Raw genomic sequence first — 17,968 nt, 5'->3', positions numbered from 1 at the left:
ATTTCCAAAGGAAGTATTTTCTGTGGACAATATACAAGGATTGTGTATTTCCCATATTTGGAAAATAAAAAATGTAGCATCCATTAGCAGAATTTAAACAATGTAAATTAGCGCTATTTGTTCACTGTACCTCATGGTTCCAAACAGTAAAGCTGGGAGGCTCAAACTGGGGGTCATGATCCCCAAGCAGTTTGGGGAGGGAGGGGTGTGGAGTTGTAAGTTTTTAAAAAACTGGTAAGATTTGCCCTGGCAAAGCAGAGACGTAGCAGTCTGGTCTGAGCAGAGCAATTTCTGAGAGATGGCCACTTTGTGACAGGTGGGTAATTTCCTTCTACTTGTTAACTTTTGCCATAGCATATAGTAGTACATCCTTATTGTAATGCAGCGTCTGGAAAGGATTGCACTCCCACACATACAACCCAAAGTATGGATCCGGTATGTAGATGACACCTTTGTCATAATACAAAAGAAACAACTGGAAGAAACCCACAAAACCATCAATAACATCTTTAATGGAATAAAATTCACAGGGGAGGAAGAAAACAACAACTCACTACCATTCCTGGACATCCTCATCAGTAAAGGAAATGATGGTAAGTTAGAAACATAAGTCTACAGGAAAGCTACCCACACCAACCAAGTGCTCCACTACCAAAGTAACAATCCAACCTCCCATAAGAGAAGCTGTGTAGGAACATTACTCAATCGAGCATTTACACACTGCAGCAACCCAGAACACCAGAAAAAAAGAAAAAGATCATCTGTACAGCATCTTCCAACAAAATGGATACCTGCTCAACTTCATCAAAAAGTGCCTCATCACCCAACCCACTACAACCCAACCAATGGAAACTATGAAAAGGATAACACTGCCATACATCAGAAACATCTCAGAAATCACCAGCAGGCTGTTAAAACCATTCAGCATCACCGTAGCACATAAACCAACCAAAACTCTTCAAAACATATTAAGCAAGCCAAAAGACCAAATAGCCCAAGTAGAAAAAACAGGAGTTATTTACAACGTACAATGCAAAGACTGTAACAGCCACTATGTAGGACAGACAGGCAGAAGTCTAGCAGAGAGCATCCATGAACACCAACTAGCAGTCAGAAGACACGATGAGAACTCCTCAATCTCACAACACATGGGCAGACTCAACCATAGTTTCAACTGGGAAACTCAGCATCCTAAACCAAGCCAAATCCAAAAACGCCAGAGAATTCCTGGAAGCCTGGCACTCAGACAAAGCAGCCATCAACAGACACATAGAGGTAAACAACATTTACATACCATTCAAAAGAGACAATAGAAAAGCCAAAAGACCAGGACACTCCCTTGCCAGCAATCAACACCCAGATATGCAAAAATTGACACTAGGATTAACACCAGATGAACCATCAAACAGCACAATACACCCTAATCAAGGAACTATTAGGCAATCAACCAAGCAACAAACAACAGCCCAATCAAAGAACTCCCAAGGAGAGAACAACACCCCCACCCAACAACACAAGCAGGGCAAGCCACAATACATAAACTGAGAGCAAGGCCCACTCCCTCTTTGCACTGAAGATGTTGCTTAGTCTGGCAATGAAACGTCTGCAAGAAAACAAGGCTCAGTGAGCACCAAGGACTCCACAGTTCAACCCTGAGCTACAAATATTTGCTTCAATTAGTACATCCTTAGCCGTTCAAAATAAAGTTTTTGTTGAGTGCTAAGGGGAAAAAAAACTAAAGAACTTCAGTCTCTTCATGGAGCTGATAAACTTATGTCAGAAACAGTATGGTGAAAGTTACCTGGTTTTTTTTCTTCTTCAGTCTTAATCCCCATTAAATCTTCGGTTTTATTCATGAGGAAGTGGTTGCAAAAATGATTAATAATTTTAGGGAGTCATGGTAAATGAAGTTACAAAGCCGCTGCAAAAATTAAGTCTGTTAAACTTAGAAAGATACCAGTGTTTATGTAAGCTGATACGTGCAAAGACAATGACTCAATTTTCCATATTTGATTTATAAAAATTTATTTTTAACTCATACACAACTGGAGCTTTGCATTGAAGAGACTGATGTAGAGTCCTAAATACCAATATGTGTAAGACAAAAATTGCCTCAGACACTAGCTCAGAAACAAGACCCCTTTTGCAGTTTTATTATCAATGTTGTGTATATGCAAATAACTATCAGTGCCCCCCTCCCCAGCTTGAATACACTCTCCCAACCTGTTCCACTGATACATCCAACATCATGATAGGGTTACTAATACATAATGCTGCTCATCAAAAAAATGATCATTTTATATAATTTCTTTAACAGGCTGAATTAGTGCATTACATCCAACATGTAAATAATAGGTTAATGTAGATTTGGCATACCAAAAGCCCAACGCAACCTAAGAAGGATGAAGAACTAGTTGGTATATGTTATTAAAAAGATACTGATTTGTTATATGCTGGAAACTAGAATACAAAAGAAGAAGAAAACCAGCTCTCTACTGTTCTTCTTCAAAAACATTCATAATTGCAAATTTGGTCAAAACAAAGCTTAAAGGCTACAGGTTTCTCTCTATCATTAATACTACAGTTTCAATTCGTGGTTACCTGCAGGTTTCTGGAACATGATCTTTTACAGGCATGTATGTCATTCCTGAACCAGGGTCTCAACCAAAGAATGCTGTGCATAGTAGTTCCGCAACTCATTCCTTTTTCTGTACCCTCCCCAGGCTACAATTCCTACCATTCTTTAGGGTAGAACCCTATCAGCTGAAGCAGCTTAGAATCACCAAGCAGATGTTGTAGAAGACACATTTTGTCCAAAAGAGAGATGTCTTTCTTCCAAGTAGCTCTGAGCAAATGCAAGACTATAAACCCCTTCAGAAGATAAAAGGCAGAAAAAGAAGAGGGACCAAGGTTTTGAAAGCACATGTTATTATCTACCCACAAAGATGTAGAAGAGTGCCACTGTTCATCTGTATTTTAAAAAAGGTGGTTAAGACTTTTAAAAAAAATGAATGTATTGTTTGTTCAGGAAAAGAGTGGCCTCTGCTGTGCTCCCCTCCCCATTCTGTGGTAAGAAAAAGATCTCAGAGGAGGAGGAGGAGGAAGTAAAAGAGAGATCCTGGCAGCTGTTCTTCTGTAAGTGCAATTGATTCAGATGCATTCCAACTGGGGCTGCCAGACAGGAACCCTTAGTTGCTGCAACACTGCCCCTTGCTGGATTGGGTACTCTCCTGGAGGCTGACATTTAGATTCTTGCCTGCTGTCCCTGTTGCACTCTGTGGTTCATTTTTGGGAAGTTTCTTTGCTGAGGGGAGAGAGGAGGGTATAGTCAGGACCCTGGCCTTTAAATTCACTCCATGGAAAAAATTAAAAGCACAAAAGAAAGTGGGGGGAGATTTACTCAGATCTCTAGTTTTTTTCATGGCTAAATCTGCCCAATGTTCTTGTTGTAATTCAACTGGAAATGGCTATCCCCAAGATACACTTTAAGTGCCCATAAGCCAACCCTTCTACCCCCAAGCCTTTGGACCTTCTTGTTCCACAGCTGACAAGCCTCCCATGTTTCCCTTCCACCTCCACCTAGTCTGTCATTCAACCAATCCTTTTCACACCCACCTTTCCTTTCTATTCATTTCTGTGTTCCCTGCCTTATCTGTACTTCCCTCTTTCAGGTTTCTGAGTGCAGGACTGCAACTTTCCGAGCCTATGCTCTTAGCCAACGCCAGAAAGGTCCTCCTTTGCTTAGGCCTGCAACTTACCACAAATTTACACTGTTAAAATTCTGCAGACTGTTTGGGAGCTCGTTACTAAGTTTTGCTTGGTCTAGCCCATGGCAGTAGTTGGAAAAGAGACCCTCCTCATGCTGCCTTTTCCCTTCCCTTGACTAACCTATTGCCATGAAAGCCTCATTCACATTCATTGCTGTCTTCGCTGACGTCTCCATAAACAGCAAGCTGTTGTCCTCTGCATAGATCTGGGCTTCCTGTAAGCAATCATATCAGCAAGGTCAGAATTTGCAGAGAGGTGTGTTTAGCCTTCTCTGCTTAGCCTGACTGGCTTTTTCTACAGTTAGACCATATCAGTGCCATTAAAAACAGCCATCCTTCTGTCATACCAAGTTTTGACTAAAAACTCTAGCCTCCCACATTTCAAAAGAGGGACTACAGGACAGATATAGAAATACTGACCAAACATGTTAAGATGTAATATGCTTGATAATTCCCAGGACTAGGTTTAATTATTGTACACATTAGACATTCAAAGGGTTCCAATTTATTTCTCAACAGTCTTTACAACTACCCTGAAAGATAAGCCAAAGTCACCATCCTTATTACAGAAGGGCCTCAGAGACAACAGCAAATGATCTACAGTTCCGTGCTTTTTTCGAATAGTGTGTGCTAATTTCATGGGCTGGGGTCAGGGAAACCAGGTTCAGACCCACTTCAGCTGAAAACTTGGAAGAGGGAATGCCACCTTAAGCTCATCATCTTAACTTCTCAAAGGGAGAAGGAGAAGAAGAATATTGAATAATCATAGCCAAAAAGTGACTCCAGGGACAACAAAGGGGGGTTCCGGCCACAAATTGTTCATGCCTGGTTTAATGAATTTGTGACTACATATTAATTTGTAGCAACCAAGAAATAAAAGGTATGAGATAAGAAAAAGATAATATTGCTAAATCTAGCATCTTTATACAAGTTAGCTACAGTTGCTGCAAACTTCACAAGCTTGTTAGTATTACTCTCAGATTTTAAGTGTGTGAAAAGAATACAAATAAAGCTGTTTACAAAGCCCACTTCTCTCAGATTAGTGGGTTAAGACTTTTCAGAATGTTGTCTTTTTCAGTGCTTGGAGATGCTCTGCTGGTTGCTGAAAACACATGCTAAAGAATCATGATGGTTAAAAAGCTATCAAATTTTATTTTGTCAATAAAGTTGTTTAAGATTGAGTAGCAAATTGATAGCAAAGGTGAAATATGAGTCAAGGCTTTCCCAATTCATAGCTTATGGTACCTATTGGATCACCTTCTCCAGTCAAAAACATTTTGTTGAGGAATTATCCTGATAAGGCATCTCTTATAGTCCTTATGCAAAGAGAGAAATTTGAAAAGGATACAATAGGGTTTGGGAAGGGCGGCACTAAACCACCTTAGGGTGCTCAAACTATCATAGGGAACTTATTGTTCATGTAGAAATGGTTCCTCGAGAGCACAGCAGAAGGTGAAACTACTACTTCCCAGCAGAAAAACCTCACCTACCTGGAAGTCAACAGCTCGCTTGCTGGCCAGGTCAGCCTTGTTCCCCGCCAGGGCAATGACAATGCTAGAGCTAGCTTGCCGTTGCAGTTCCTTCACCCAGTTCTTGGCACGCACAAAAGTGTCCTATGAATAGCAAACACAGCTCCATAATTCTCACCTCCTGGAACACCAATGTATAACATGCCTCCTGCTCCAAGGTAGGTGATGCCTCATATAATATATATTCTACACCTGGACTGGGGGATAGCTTCAAGCACTATACCAGGTGTGAGAAAATAAACTGGGCCTTAAGGAATGAAATTCCTCCCTCCACCTAGCTAAGGGGCAAAAGTTGCTGAAGTACAATGGCAAGAGATACCAAGAACAGCAGGTCAGCTTCTGGAGAGCTGCAGATTTCCTATCCCAATGGTGAACCACGATTTTTAGTTTGTATTTATTAAAATGAAAACTGAATTCTGGTTTATCTTTCTCCTGGTCACAGGGGAGAAGGAGATAGACTATGTGCACAGGATTAATTCAAGATTAATGTGGATGGTGTCAGTGCCTGGGATTTTGTATATGGAAAAGTTAATACAAAAATGTCAAATTGCTAGATTTTAACTTCAAATATGTAGCAAAGCTTAGTTGTTCCCAGACTTATAAACCTCTTTGAGATTTTTTTTTAAAGCTAAGCACCCACAAAAGTAGTAAATAAATAAACAGCTACAGCCCTATGGAAATAGCATTCAGCTATACCTCTGAGCTTGCTTCTCTTCCTGCATCAACAGTGTTATCAAGCCTGGGAATGAAACGTCTGCAGGAAGAGAAGGAAGCTTAGAGAATACCAAGAACCCAACAACTCAGCCCTGACCTATGTAAGTTCTCCACTATGGCATGTTTGAAACTTTAAAAATGGCCCAGCTCATGTGAAAACAGATATCATTCCAGATATGGCAGTTTTGTGAAATTTGGGCTATTTTTATTTTTGATAGAAATTAATTCTGTAAGTCAACAGAAGGCCATTCAATAGAATTATAGACATCAGGACATCTGTGGGTACCCTGTTCCAGTACCTGGTTAAAGCAGTCTTAACTGAGGCCAAGTTCTTATTGAGGTCAATAAGTGATGTCTATGCTACATCACTTGAGGCTGCAGATGAGGGCTTTAACCTGCCTCCCCTTTCATTGGGTCATATTTAAAAAAAAAAGACATGCAGAGACCTTTTGCATGGAATAAGCTGTCTGAAATTGTACTGCTCAGAGATGTAACACTGTGGGAACTAGGCCCCAATATTAAAGTCAACCTGCAAGAAACTCAAGCTGTTTTGCATCAATGGTTCACTCCTAGAATGTCATGCATTCAGTAGATGCATTCCTATATGCCTGGGATAGCATATGCTTAAGGGGAATGGGACCAGAAAAGTCCCAACTCTTGGCCATGTGGAATAATCTTGGACCCAGTCTATACAAAGCCTTACCATGTTAGTGATGTCATAAACAACTATGGCAGCTTGTGCCCCTCGATAATACATGGGTGCCAGGCTGTGGTAGCGCTCCTGTCCAGCTGTATCCCAGATTTCAAACTTGACTGTTGTATCATCTAAGCAAATGGTCTGTGTGAGGAAAGCAGCTGGAACACAGTAGGATTAAAGCACAGTCAGAACAGGAGTAGAGATCGGGGTTTGGGTTCTGCTCAGGTATGGCTATATTTTACATAGCAACAAGAGCTTTTTTCACCTGTAAAGCATCCAAGCCTTGGCTACTACAGTTTGTATTTCTAGCTTACAATAACCCAGTAATTACCACATGCAGTATACCTAAAACAAGTTTCTTCTCAGTAACATATCTGGAATAGGTTTTCTCCCACTGACATAGCTGGTACATAGCTGTGCTAATGGAAAAGCACAGTGATGCTTACAGTTCGTGAACCCTTTTGAATTTTCAATGTCTGCTTAAATATGACCTAAAACACGCTCTGTTCACACGTCCTAAACTAGATAAAAGAAAACCCCGTTAAACAAATGAGTCAAAAACCTTATACTTGTTCATTTATTTGAGGAAAATGATCCAAAGCTACATTGAGTCCACAGAGTGAAGTTAAAATAAACTAACCTACAATAAGCCATGGTTACAGATGATTAGGGAGAAATGGCTTAACTGCAATCTGAATAATACTCTGGGTTTGTATGATACAATAAGCCAACCCACAATATGGTTAAGTGTGCTGTGTCTAGTTAGGGTCGTGTTATAAATACATTATAGGACTTTACTGTGAAGAGTAAAATATTAATTGGGGAGGCCAGCTTGGTGTGTGGGAACTTTTCCTGCAGACAGAGGGCTGGACTGAAGATCAGTTCATACATGAGTTTTGTCTGTGTAGTTGGCATATATCTGTGTACAGAAGTGGGCCTTGAGCTCATGTGAAGCCCCATCATATATAGGTATCTTACAAGTAATACTGATAACAAGTCAAGCATACCAACTTGGCAATGAGAGATGCATTCTGGTGGCTGCTTCCAACTACCGAGCCACTGTGAAGTGATTAACTGAATATTGTACTGAGGTGCTTGCTAGGTGCTTTATTTTTAAAACCCCTGAATTTGTTCCCCCTCTTTCACTTCAAATCATGAAGAGAAGAAAGCAAACTAGACTTAGGATGTTAGTGTGGATGAAGCCAAACCAATCACACCTTTCTTGCAACATCAGGCAAGCAGGATCTACAAAACATATTGTGATGTTCGGGACACAAGCCTGTAGTCTGTGGTTCAATTCCATCAGCTCAGTATGTATAGAATGCAGATACCTGGCCATATGCAAGTAAGTTCTTAGGTAGCCATCACCCTCTTCAGATTGTGCATTTCTGCATAGTCAAAAAGACCTGACTCAAACCTGGCCAGAAAAGCTTAGATGTGTACAGAACTGTCAGGGTATACAGTGGTGCCTGGCACTTGTTGAGGAACATTTTCTGCTGTAGCTGTTGGCCTCAAGCCAGATATGACAATTTGACAAAGCCATGTTTCTGCATGGCCATGTACTTGCAATGCCTTGTTTTTATTCTTTCCACTTGAATTGGAACCAGGGCTGTAAAGTCTCAAAGGAACATGTTAAATGTCATTTCTTAGGTTACTTAGTTTATATTTTATAGCTTGTACCATGGGTATTTTCTTCAGCAAAGGATCGTTACCTTGTCGTGGTGCTGGAGCACCTCAATGATGCCATGAGCTAAACCGTGAAGGGCCACCCAAGATGGGAAGGTCATGACAGAGAGGTCAGACTAAATGCGATCCCTGGGGAAGGTAATGGCAACCCACCCCAGTATTCTTGCCGTGAACACTAAATGGATCAGTACAACCAGAGATATGTCGGTATATCATCGGAAGATGAGACCCCCAGGTCAGAAGATGGTCAAAATGCTACTGGGGAGGAACAGAGGATGAGTTCAACTAGCCCCAGATGTGATGACGCAGCTAGCTCAAAGCCGAAAGGACGGCTAGCGGCCGATGCTGCTGGTGGCGAACGGCGAATCCGATGTTCTAAGGATCAACACACCATTGGAACCTGGAATGTAAGATCTATGAGCCAGGGCAAATTGGATGTGGTTATTGGTGAGATGTCAAGATTAAAGATAGACATTTTGGGTGTCAGTGAACTGAAATGGACTGGAATGGGCCACTTCACATCAAATGACCACCAGATCTACTACTGTGGACAAGAGGACCACAGAAGAAATGGAGTAGCCTTCATAATTAATAGTAAAGTGGCTAAAGCAGTGCTTGGATACCATCCAAAAAACGATAGAATGATCTCAATTCGAATTCAAGGCAAGCCATCTAACATCACAGTGATCCAAATATACGCCCGAACCACAGATGCTGAAGAAGCTGAAGTAGAGCAGTTCTATGAGGATCTGCAGCACCTACTGGACAACACACCTAAAAGAGATGTCGTTTTCATCACAGGAGACTGGAATGCTAAGGTGGGCACTCAAATGACACCGGGAATTACAGGTAAGCATGGCCTGGGAGAACAAAATGAAGCAGGACACAGGCTGATAGAATTTTGCCAAGACAATTCACTCTGCATAACAAACACTCTCTTCCAACAACCTAAGAGACGGCTTTATACACGGACTTCACCAGATGGACAACACCGAAATCAGATTGACTACATCCTTTGCAGCCAAAGGTGGCGGACATCTATACAGTCGATAAAAACAAGACCTGGAGCTGACTGTAGTTCAGATCACGAACTACTTCTTGCACAATTTAGGATCAGACTAAAGAGATTAGGGAAGATCAGCTAGATATGAGCTCACTAATATTCCTAAGGAATATGCAGTGGAGGTGAAGAATAGATTTAAGGGACTGGACTTAGTAGATAGGGTCCCGGAAGAACTCTGGACAGAAGTTGGCAGCATTGTTCAGGAGGCGGCAACAAAATACATCCGAAAGAAAGACAAAACCAAGAAGGCAAAATGGCTGTCTGCTGAGACACTAGAAGTAGCCCAAGAAAGAAGGAAAGCAAAAGGCAACAGTGATAGGGGGAGATATGCCCAATTAAATGCAAAATTCCAGAGGTTAGCCAGAAGAGATAAGGAATTATTTTTAAACAAGCAATGCGCGGAAGTGGAAGAAGACAATAGAATAGGAAGGACAAGAGACCTCTTCCAGAAAATTAGAAACATTGGAGGTAAATTCCAGGCCAAAATGGGTATGATCAAAAACAAAGATGGCAAGGACCTAACAGAAGAAGAAGAGATCAAGAAAAGGTGGCAAGAATATACAGAAGACCTGTATAGGAAGGATAACAATATCGGGGATAGCTTTGACGGTGTGGTCAGTGAGCTAGAGCCAGACATCCTGAAGAGTGAGGTTGAGTGGGCCTTAAGAAGCATTGCTAATAACAAGGCAACAGGAGACGACGGCATCCCAGCTGAACTGTTCAAAATCTTGCAAGATGATGCTGTCAAGGTAATGCATGCTATATGCCAGCAAATTTGGAAAACACAAGAATGGCCATCAGACTGGAAAAAATCAACTTATATCCCCATACCAAAAAAGGGAAACACTAAAGAATGTTCAAACTATCGAACAGTGGCACTCATTTCACATGCCAGTAAGGTAATGCTCAAGATCCTGCAAGGTAGACTTCAGCAGTTCATGGAGCGAGAATTGCCAGATGTACAAGCTGGGTTTAGAAAAGGCAGAGGAACTAGGGAGCAAATTGCCAATATCCGCTGGATAATGGAAAAAGCCAGGGAGTTTCAGAAAAACATCTATTTCTGTTTTATTGACTATTCTAAAGCCTTTGACTGTGTGGACCATAACAAATTGTGGCAAGTTCTTAGTGGTATGGGGATACCAAGTCATCTTGTATGCCTCCTGAAGAATCTGTATAACGACCAAGTAGCAACAGTAAGAACAGACCACGGAACAACAGACTGGTTTAAGATTGGGAAAGGAGTACGGCAGGGCTGTATACTCTCACCCTACCTATTCAACTTGTATGCAGAACACATCATGCGACAAGCTGGGCTTGAGGAATCCAAGGCTGGAGTTAAAATCACTGGAAGAAACATTAACAATCTCAGATATGCAGATGATACCACTCTGATGGCTGAAAGCGAAGAGGAACTGAGGAGCCTTATGATGAAGGTGAAAGAAGAAAGTGCAAAAGCTGGTTTGCAGCTAAACCTCAAAAAAACCAAGATTATGGCAACCAGCTTGATTGATAACTGGCAAATAGAGGGAGAAAATGTAGAAGCAGTGAAAGACTTTGTATTTCTAGGTGCAAAGATTACTGCAGATGCTGACTGCAGTCAGGAAATCAGAAGACGCTTAATCCTTGGGAGAAGAGCAATGACAAATCTCGATAAAATAGTTAAGAGCAGAGACATCACACTGACAACAAAGGTCCGCATAGTTAAAGCAATGGTATTCCCGATAGTAACATATGGCTGTGAGAGCTGGACCATAAGGAAGGCTGAGAGAAGGAAGATCGATGCTTTTGAACTGTGGTGTTGGAGGAAAATTCTGAGAGTGCCTTGGACTGCAAGAAAATCAAACCAGTCCATCCTCCAGGAAATAAAGCCAGACTGCTCACTTGAGGGAATGATATTAAAGGCAAAACTGAAATACTTTGGCCACATAATGAGAAGACAGGACACCCTGGAGAAGATGCTGATGCTAGGGAGAGTGGAAGGCAAAAGGAAGAGGGGCCGACCAAGGGCAAGATGGATGGATGATATTCTAGAGGTGACGGACTCATCCCTGGGGTGTTGACAACCGACAGGAAGCTCTGGCGTGGGCTGGTCCATGAAGTCACAAAGAGTCGGAAGCGACTAAATGAATAAACAACAACCATGGGTATTTTACTACATTGTACTCATGTTTGTTGTAAACCATCCAGAAGCATTTTGATTACGCCAGAGATAAATGCAATAAATGCAATGAATGACTAACTAACTAACTAACCCCAATGTCAGCATTTCCTGAAGACAACTCAATCCTTCTGCCAAGTTCCTACCCTCAGAAAAAAACTGATAGTTGGGGAACACTTCTGGAAGAATGCAGTTCTGGGAAATCATTTGGACCAAGGCTTTCAACCTTATCAGTATTCCACACTAAATATCATAAGAAGAAAATATGTTTGTCTAAAGATAGGTTGCTCTCCAACTGTGTGGTTACAATGGATTGCTGGAGGCATAGTCTACTGCAGTGTTTCTCAACCTTGGCAACTTTAAGATGTTGGACTTCAACTCCCAGAATTCCCCAGCCACTGGATACTGTTGAATAATAACCTACCAAATAATAACCTACCATCTAGATATGTAACCCAACTTCCAGAATTCCCAGCAATCATGACCTGCTGCTAGAGAATTCTGGGAGTTGTAGTCCAACACATATAGAGGGTGCTAGATGATGAACAGACAGAATTAACAATGGTGCCCAGCAATCCATTGTGACACAAATGTAGCTCAGAGAGCATCTCCCTCACCTCCGAGAATCTTCTGTAAAAGTTAGTTTAGAAAGACCTCCTTAATGGCAAAAGCTTGTTAACCACCATACTAGACTAATTTTCAAAGAGATTTGGATTCTGAAGAGCTTTATCCATGATGGGGGCACTTACCTCCGATTGTGCTCTCCTGGTACTCATGGAACTGTCCTTTTACAAAGCGCAAGACAAGGCTTGACTTCCCAACAGCTGACTCTCCAAGGAGCACCAGTTTGAACTGACAGATTTTATTTCCTGCAGCTGGCCCATTTGGACGTGCAGCTCCACCACGGCCTGCCATGGCCTACTACGATGGAAAGATGGGACTGTCAGCAAGGGGAACAATTCTGCAACTGAAAGAGAAATATTTCATCCAGAATAAGAGCCAGTTTTTTTTTTACAATGGCTAAAGTGTTCAATTCAAAGAGCCAATCTGAATCATCGTCTGTGTGACATCTTTGAGCAAGTAAGTCTGTTACTAAAATGGAAAGAATACTGTAGTTCTTCACTTCAGAGACTTGCAGCAGCAAAGATGAAATGAAAAGCATTTTACAAGTCACAGAAGTGCAAAAATTAAGTGACTGCTAAGAAATATTAAGCTTTGAATACTATGATGACAAGATGATATCAAACAGGTTTAGGTAAATCATTTAGCATTTTGCAGCTTATAGCATTTTTTTCAGTATAGCAGTTCAGAATTGAAAGGGAAATGGCCATTAGCCTTTCCTAACTTTTTTACTCTTGAGGAACCCTTGAAATATTTTCCAGGTCTTGGGAAATCCCTGTACATTCAGTCTCAATTATAGGCCACGAGTTACAAAATTATTATATTCTTTTCATATGTAGGCCTGTATATATGCATCAACAGTGTTCTTAAACTAAAAATAAAGAATGAAACTTACCTAATGTGAAGTTGCCTGAATTTGAAATAATTTTTTAAATAAATTGTGATCTCCCAGGGAACCCCTAGTGATCTCTCGTGGAACCCTAGGATTCCATGGAACCCCGGTTGAGAAACCATGGGCCAGTGCAATTAGCCATTGAATTAGAAACTTGAGTATCGGGGAAAAATGGTCTTAGATATTATGTTTGGGAATTCAGCGGTTAAAATTAAGGTTTTCAAGCAAGAAACATTGTTGGCAAGCTTTAAAGTAGAATATAACTAAATGACTCCAGTAAGTTATTTTTTTTTCTATGAACTATATTTCACTGCAATGAAATACAGTCATAGCTGATTGTAGCATTTGTTAAAAACCATAAAGGCTAGTCACTTAATGAATAAATTGAATGAGAGCTTTTCACCACAATGGATCTTCTATCTATTTATAATGATAGTTGGCATTGTAAATTAGGTTTTATGGTTTTATGGTTTTAAATTGTTTATTTTGTTGTAAACCGCCCAGAGTCCCCCTTTGGGGGGAGATGGGCGGTGACAGAAATTTGAAATATAAATATAAATAAATAAAGGTTATCTGAAAAGATTCCAGCACCACCAGATTTTCAACCTGTAACCAGTACCTGCATTTATCAGATGAGGGGAAGCCCTGGCCACAAATTATGCAGATTTTACAGTAACACAGGGTTCTTGAGGTAAGCAAGTTCAGTATGTTTAGAGAAGGTTGCTGACCTAACATAACATGTATAAGACTAATAAAATGATTTTATTTGGCTCAAAAACCAGTGTCATTTCTTGCTTTTCCCAACCTTATATCCACATGTATTGGATTACAGTTCCTATCATCCATGGCCATCAAGGCCAAATTACATCCTGAGGATTCCTGGTTGGGAAAAGCCATCTTATAGGAACCCTATCTGATACTATCAGAAGCAAGGCCAGGATTTGTCCTTATTATCACACTGTCCCAAGGCACCTTATGAACTTCCGCCATAAATAGAACATTGTATATAGCAACTATTACTATTCATTTACACAAGAGAAAGGGGCAAACTTGATCAGACAAGTGAAGAGAAGAGCACAGAGTGAAAACAAACCTGCTGTTCTGGCCATGAGGCCTCACTTATTTTATTTATTAAATTATTTTATAGTTACAGCAGTAAAAATTATCAACAGCATTATTGCAATTTTGCATCTAACAGTTTTCATAGCTGATATTTATAATAACAAAATGCCTGTCAACATATAAGTGGGAGTTTTGTTTCTGTCTTGGTTAGACTCAGAGCAATTGGTGTGACTTCAGAAAGCAAAGCAAGAGAATCATCGCTATAAAAGTATGGCAGAACAACAAACTTGTAAATGTAACTCCCCCAAACCTATGGTAAGAAAGGTGTTAAAAAACAGACACATTAAAAATGTAAATGGGGAAAGCTATTAAATATTAGCTTACTTGTCTTGGAATTGATATTTAACGAGCACTTAAAGAGCAAGGATGTAAAAGTACGAAGCTTGGGAAGAGTGAAAGACCTTCCACATACAAACATCACAGAACATTTAACAGAGCCCTTCATTTCTCACCAGATCAAATAACCTATACAGAGCATAAATAAATGGGGTCGCTATTGGAAAGAGAAATCGCATGATGAAATTATAAAGAGGAAATAACCTGCCCCTTTATTAACCTGATTTGCCCTAAGAGAATGCTATACAAATCTGCCACCTTTATTCTTTTAATACATGGCATAATACATATTAAAAAGATTGCATGCCATGAAAGCTGTACCTAAATTTCAGATACTGACATCAAATATAAATAAGTCTCATTAAACGAAAAAAAGGAGGGAAGTGCCCCCAATGAGGAACGTCACACCCACCATAAGCAGCACCATTGCAGTGAAATTCCTCTGTCTCAACAGGCACATTAGTACAAATTCATCCCACAGCTTTGTTTAAATGTCAGCGATTATGTTGTCTAGCTCTCAGGTCAGAGACTCGTTCCAGTTCATGTTATTTCTCAAAGCAAAGCACGAGGACCTTGTCAACAAGTCCCAACCCCAGCGCAGCTTTTTGTAACCAAAGCAGATACCACTCTAGTCCCAACAGTGCGATCCAGTTGCCTCCGAGAAGCCAAGAATTCCTCTCGTCCTCGTCCTCCAGCACCACTGCCTCTGAACATGGAAGCTCCATTTGGCTTGCCACAGCTAAGAAACCCCACTTCCAAGCCACTCCCATGTGTGACGGAGGGAAAATTGAAGGACTCCCCCAAGAACTGAAATCTCCCCCTTCCCTCGGGAGAAAAGGCAGCCTGTGACTCCAGGAATTGATTCCCGTCTTTCGCCAGCAAAACCTGACGCTCAACCAGACACTTACCCGCTCCCGCCTGCGGGACCGCCGCGGAAAACAGTCCGCCGCCTACTAGAATCCCCTTTACCCCAATTCCAAATCTCAAACGCCGCCACTTCCGCCCTCGGCTTCTTTTCAGCTTCTTCCGCTTCCACTAGAAGCTCCGCATTGCTAAGGGTTGTTTTCTACTTCCTCTCTCTTCCTGACAGGCTATCTCGTTGGCCAATCAAGAGAAAGAATTCGAAGCCCCTCCTTTTCATTCCGGGCTGGTGATGTCATTCGAGAGGGTGGGAAAAGCGATTGCAAAGCGGGTGCGGCCAAGAATAACGAGCATTAGTTGAAAGGAGGGGCGTTATCACCGGTTAGGAATATACTCGTGTGTCGGAAGCCCAGGAAAGGTCCAGATGGGGCGTAATATAACTCCCATTACATTCGACTGCAATGGATGGGAATGATGGGAGTCATACTACATCCCAATATAGTGCTATCGAATTGGAGAGCGCCTGGTTGGAGAGACCGCCCGATGTGGATCAATATTATGTCTTTATCTTCTTGTATTGCATATAGGGGGAAGGTGGAATAGAATTTGGAGGAAACATTAGGTAACAGTAAACATTTAACTTTTAAAAAAATCCACTTTGGGAGGGATGTAGCTCCCCCAAGTACTTTTTTAAAAATCTGGCATTTCCCGATTAATGTAAGATATAATTTCAAATATGTTGATTTTTGTCATTACCTTAAAGTTGTTAATAATTTATATATGTTTGTTGCAATGCCTGCCTTATGGAACAGCCTCCCGCCTAAGATCCGGAGGACACCTATCTGTAGTCTACTGGAAGGCTGTGAAGACTTGGCTCTTCCCCCAGGCTTTGGACTGGGATGTTAGTTGAGCCAAGTATAGGTGCAGCTCTGTGGTGAGCACCTCTGCTATTGTTTTATGGCTATTTTAAGCTTATTTGGATTTGTGTTTTGAGGTTTTATATATAGAGAGGGGGGGGAGGGAGAGAGAGAGAGAGAATTATTAAGATGGGCAGCCATATCTCTAAATAAATATTTATTCCCAGAAGAGTGACATATGAGGGCTTCTAAGCATAGAGCCCCCCTCCCTGAATATATATAGTTTTTCTTTCTCCAGTTGCAATGTGCATCTCTAGGTTCCTGTTTAATTAGAAAGTAAGCGTGTGCCCCTCTCTTTACTCCTGTGCTGTCCAATAATGTATTTTAAATTGCAGTACTATCCCTATTTCATTGCAGGTGGATTACAAGAAAGCTTTTGTAATGCTGTATGTTTTAATCAGTTCAACAATACAAGAACATTTATATCACACTTAACAACTCTTTTGTGAATGGACACTCTCAATAGGCAATTATTGCTGTATCTTCTGGTCTAGTGGCTAAGGTGCTGGGCTGGAAACCAGGAGACTGTGAGTTCTAGTCCCACTTTAGGCATGAAAGCCAGCTGGATGGCCTTGGGCCAGTCACACTCTCTCAGCCCAACAAACCTCACAGGGTTGCCTGTTGTGGGGAAAATAGGAGGAGGAAGGAGTTTTGGGTATGTTCGCTGCCTTGAGTTATTTATAAAACTAATAAAGGTGGGATAAAAATAAAATAAATAAATTTCATTTTCTACTTGCCTTACTGTTTATGTTCCCACCCATCCTATTAAGGATATATATACTTGTTTCCTAAGATAATGCTGCATGGGTCTGATAAAACTAGGCTGAAATTCATAAATACTTAGGTGATGAAAATGTATAGTTCTTCACTTATCAGCAGGATTATTATGTTTAATTCAACAGACTAACACTATTAGCCCTCTTTTGTTGTTGTTGTTGTTTATTCGTTTAGTCGCTTCCGACTCTTCGTGACTTCATGGACCAGCCCACGCCAGAGCTTCCTGTCGGTCGTCAACATCCCCAGCTCCCCCAGGGACGAGTCCGTCACCTCTAGAATATCATCCATCCATCTTGCCCTTGGTCGGCCCCTCTTCCTTTTGCCTTCCACTCTCCCTAGCATCAGCATCTTCTCCAGGGTGTCTGGATACTATTAGCCCTCTGGATACTATTAATCCTGCAAATATTAGAAAAGAAAATGATGTGGTGCCAATAGTTTATCAAGTAATCATGATTTAAGAAAAAACAACGTATATTTCAGTTCTTCATCTTACAACATACACGTATGTGTGTGTGTGTATGTGTACACATACAGGTACAGTGTCCTATTTGTATTTGGTGCAATTGGATTGTATTTTAGTAATTAGCTGTCACTCACTGAATGACTGATTTGCCATATTTAAGGGGCTTCTCTTCAATGTAGGTCTTCTGAGAATATGTAATGAAACAAAACCAGTAGAAGTCCAACCTAAAGGATTTTCCTTTGCTTAGTGAAAAATTAGATAATTTCACATTGTAGAAGTTTTATATTTAATATGAAAGGCCTGGGTGAATAATAAGGCTTTGAACTAGCATTGAAAAGATGACAAAGAAACTGAAAAGACTCTCT

The 17,968-nt window shown here is 40.9% G+C and overlaps 1 protein-coding gene across 2 annotated transcripts; it reads right to left on the bottom strand.

The window, feature by feature from the left end:
* Positions 1-2,008: 2,008 nt before the first annotated feature.
* RAB5C (RAB5C, member RAS oncogene family) lies at positions 2,009-15,632 on the bottom strand. 2 transcript variants are annotated; one of them, XM_063300736.1, is made up of 6 exons: positions 15,494-15,632; positions 12,364-12,581; positions 6,714-6,865; positions 5,258-5,380; positions 3,889-3,982; positions 2,009-3,304 (listed from the first exon to the last, which is right to left on the bottom strand). In XM_063300736.1, exons 2-6 carry the CDS (start codon positions 12,527-12,529, stop codon positions 3,189-3,191), a joined length of 651 nt encoding a protein of 216 aa, XP_063156806.1. In that variant the 5' UTR covers positions 12,530-12,581; positions 15,494-15,632; the 3' UTR covers positions 2,009-3,188. The 2 variants fall into 2 exon arrangements, with proteins under 2 accessions (XP_063156806.1, XP_063156808.1); XM_063300738.1 differs by having other exon boundaries at positions 12,364-12,575; positions 15,494-15,609.
* Positions 15,633-17,968: the final 2,336 nt, after the last annotated feature.

The sequence above is a fragment of the Candoia aspera genome, chromosome 4 (assembly GCF_035149785.1).
Source record: "Candoia aspera isolate rCanAsp1 chromosome 4, rCanAsp1.hap2, whole genome shotgun sequence".
NCBI classification, from domain to species: domain Eukaryota; kingdom Metazoa; phylum Chordata; class Lepidosauria; order Squamata; family Boidae; genus Candoia; species Candoia aspera.
This window is presented reverse-complemented; position numbering and strand designations above follow the sequence as displayed.

Excerpts from the sequence above, each read along its gene's own strand:
- RAB5C (XM_063300736.1), bottom strand. The coding sequence starts at position 12,529 with ATGGCAGGCCGTGGTGGAGCTGCACGTCCAAATGGGCCAGCTGCAGGA. Across the intron at positions 5,381-6,713 it reads TTTATGACATCACTAACATG|GACACTTTTGTGCGTGCCAA; the intron begins GTAAGGCTTTGT and ends TGCTATTCATAG. Across the intron at positions 3,305-3,888 it reads TGAGGCTTTCATGGCAATAG|CAAAGAAACTTCCCAAAAAT; the intron begins GTTAGTCAAGGG and ends CTCTCCCCTCAG.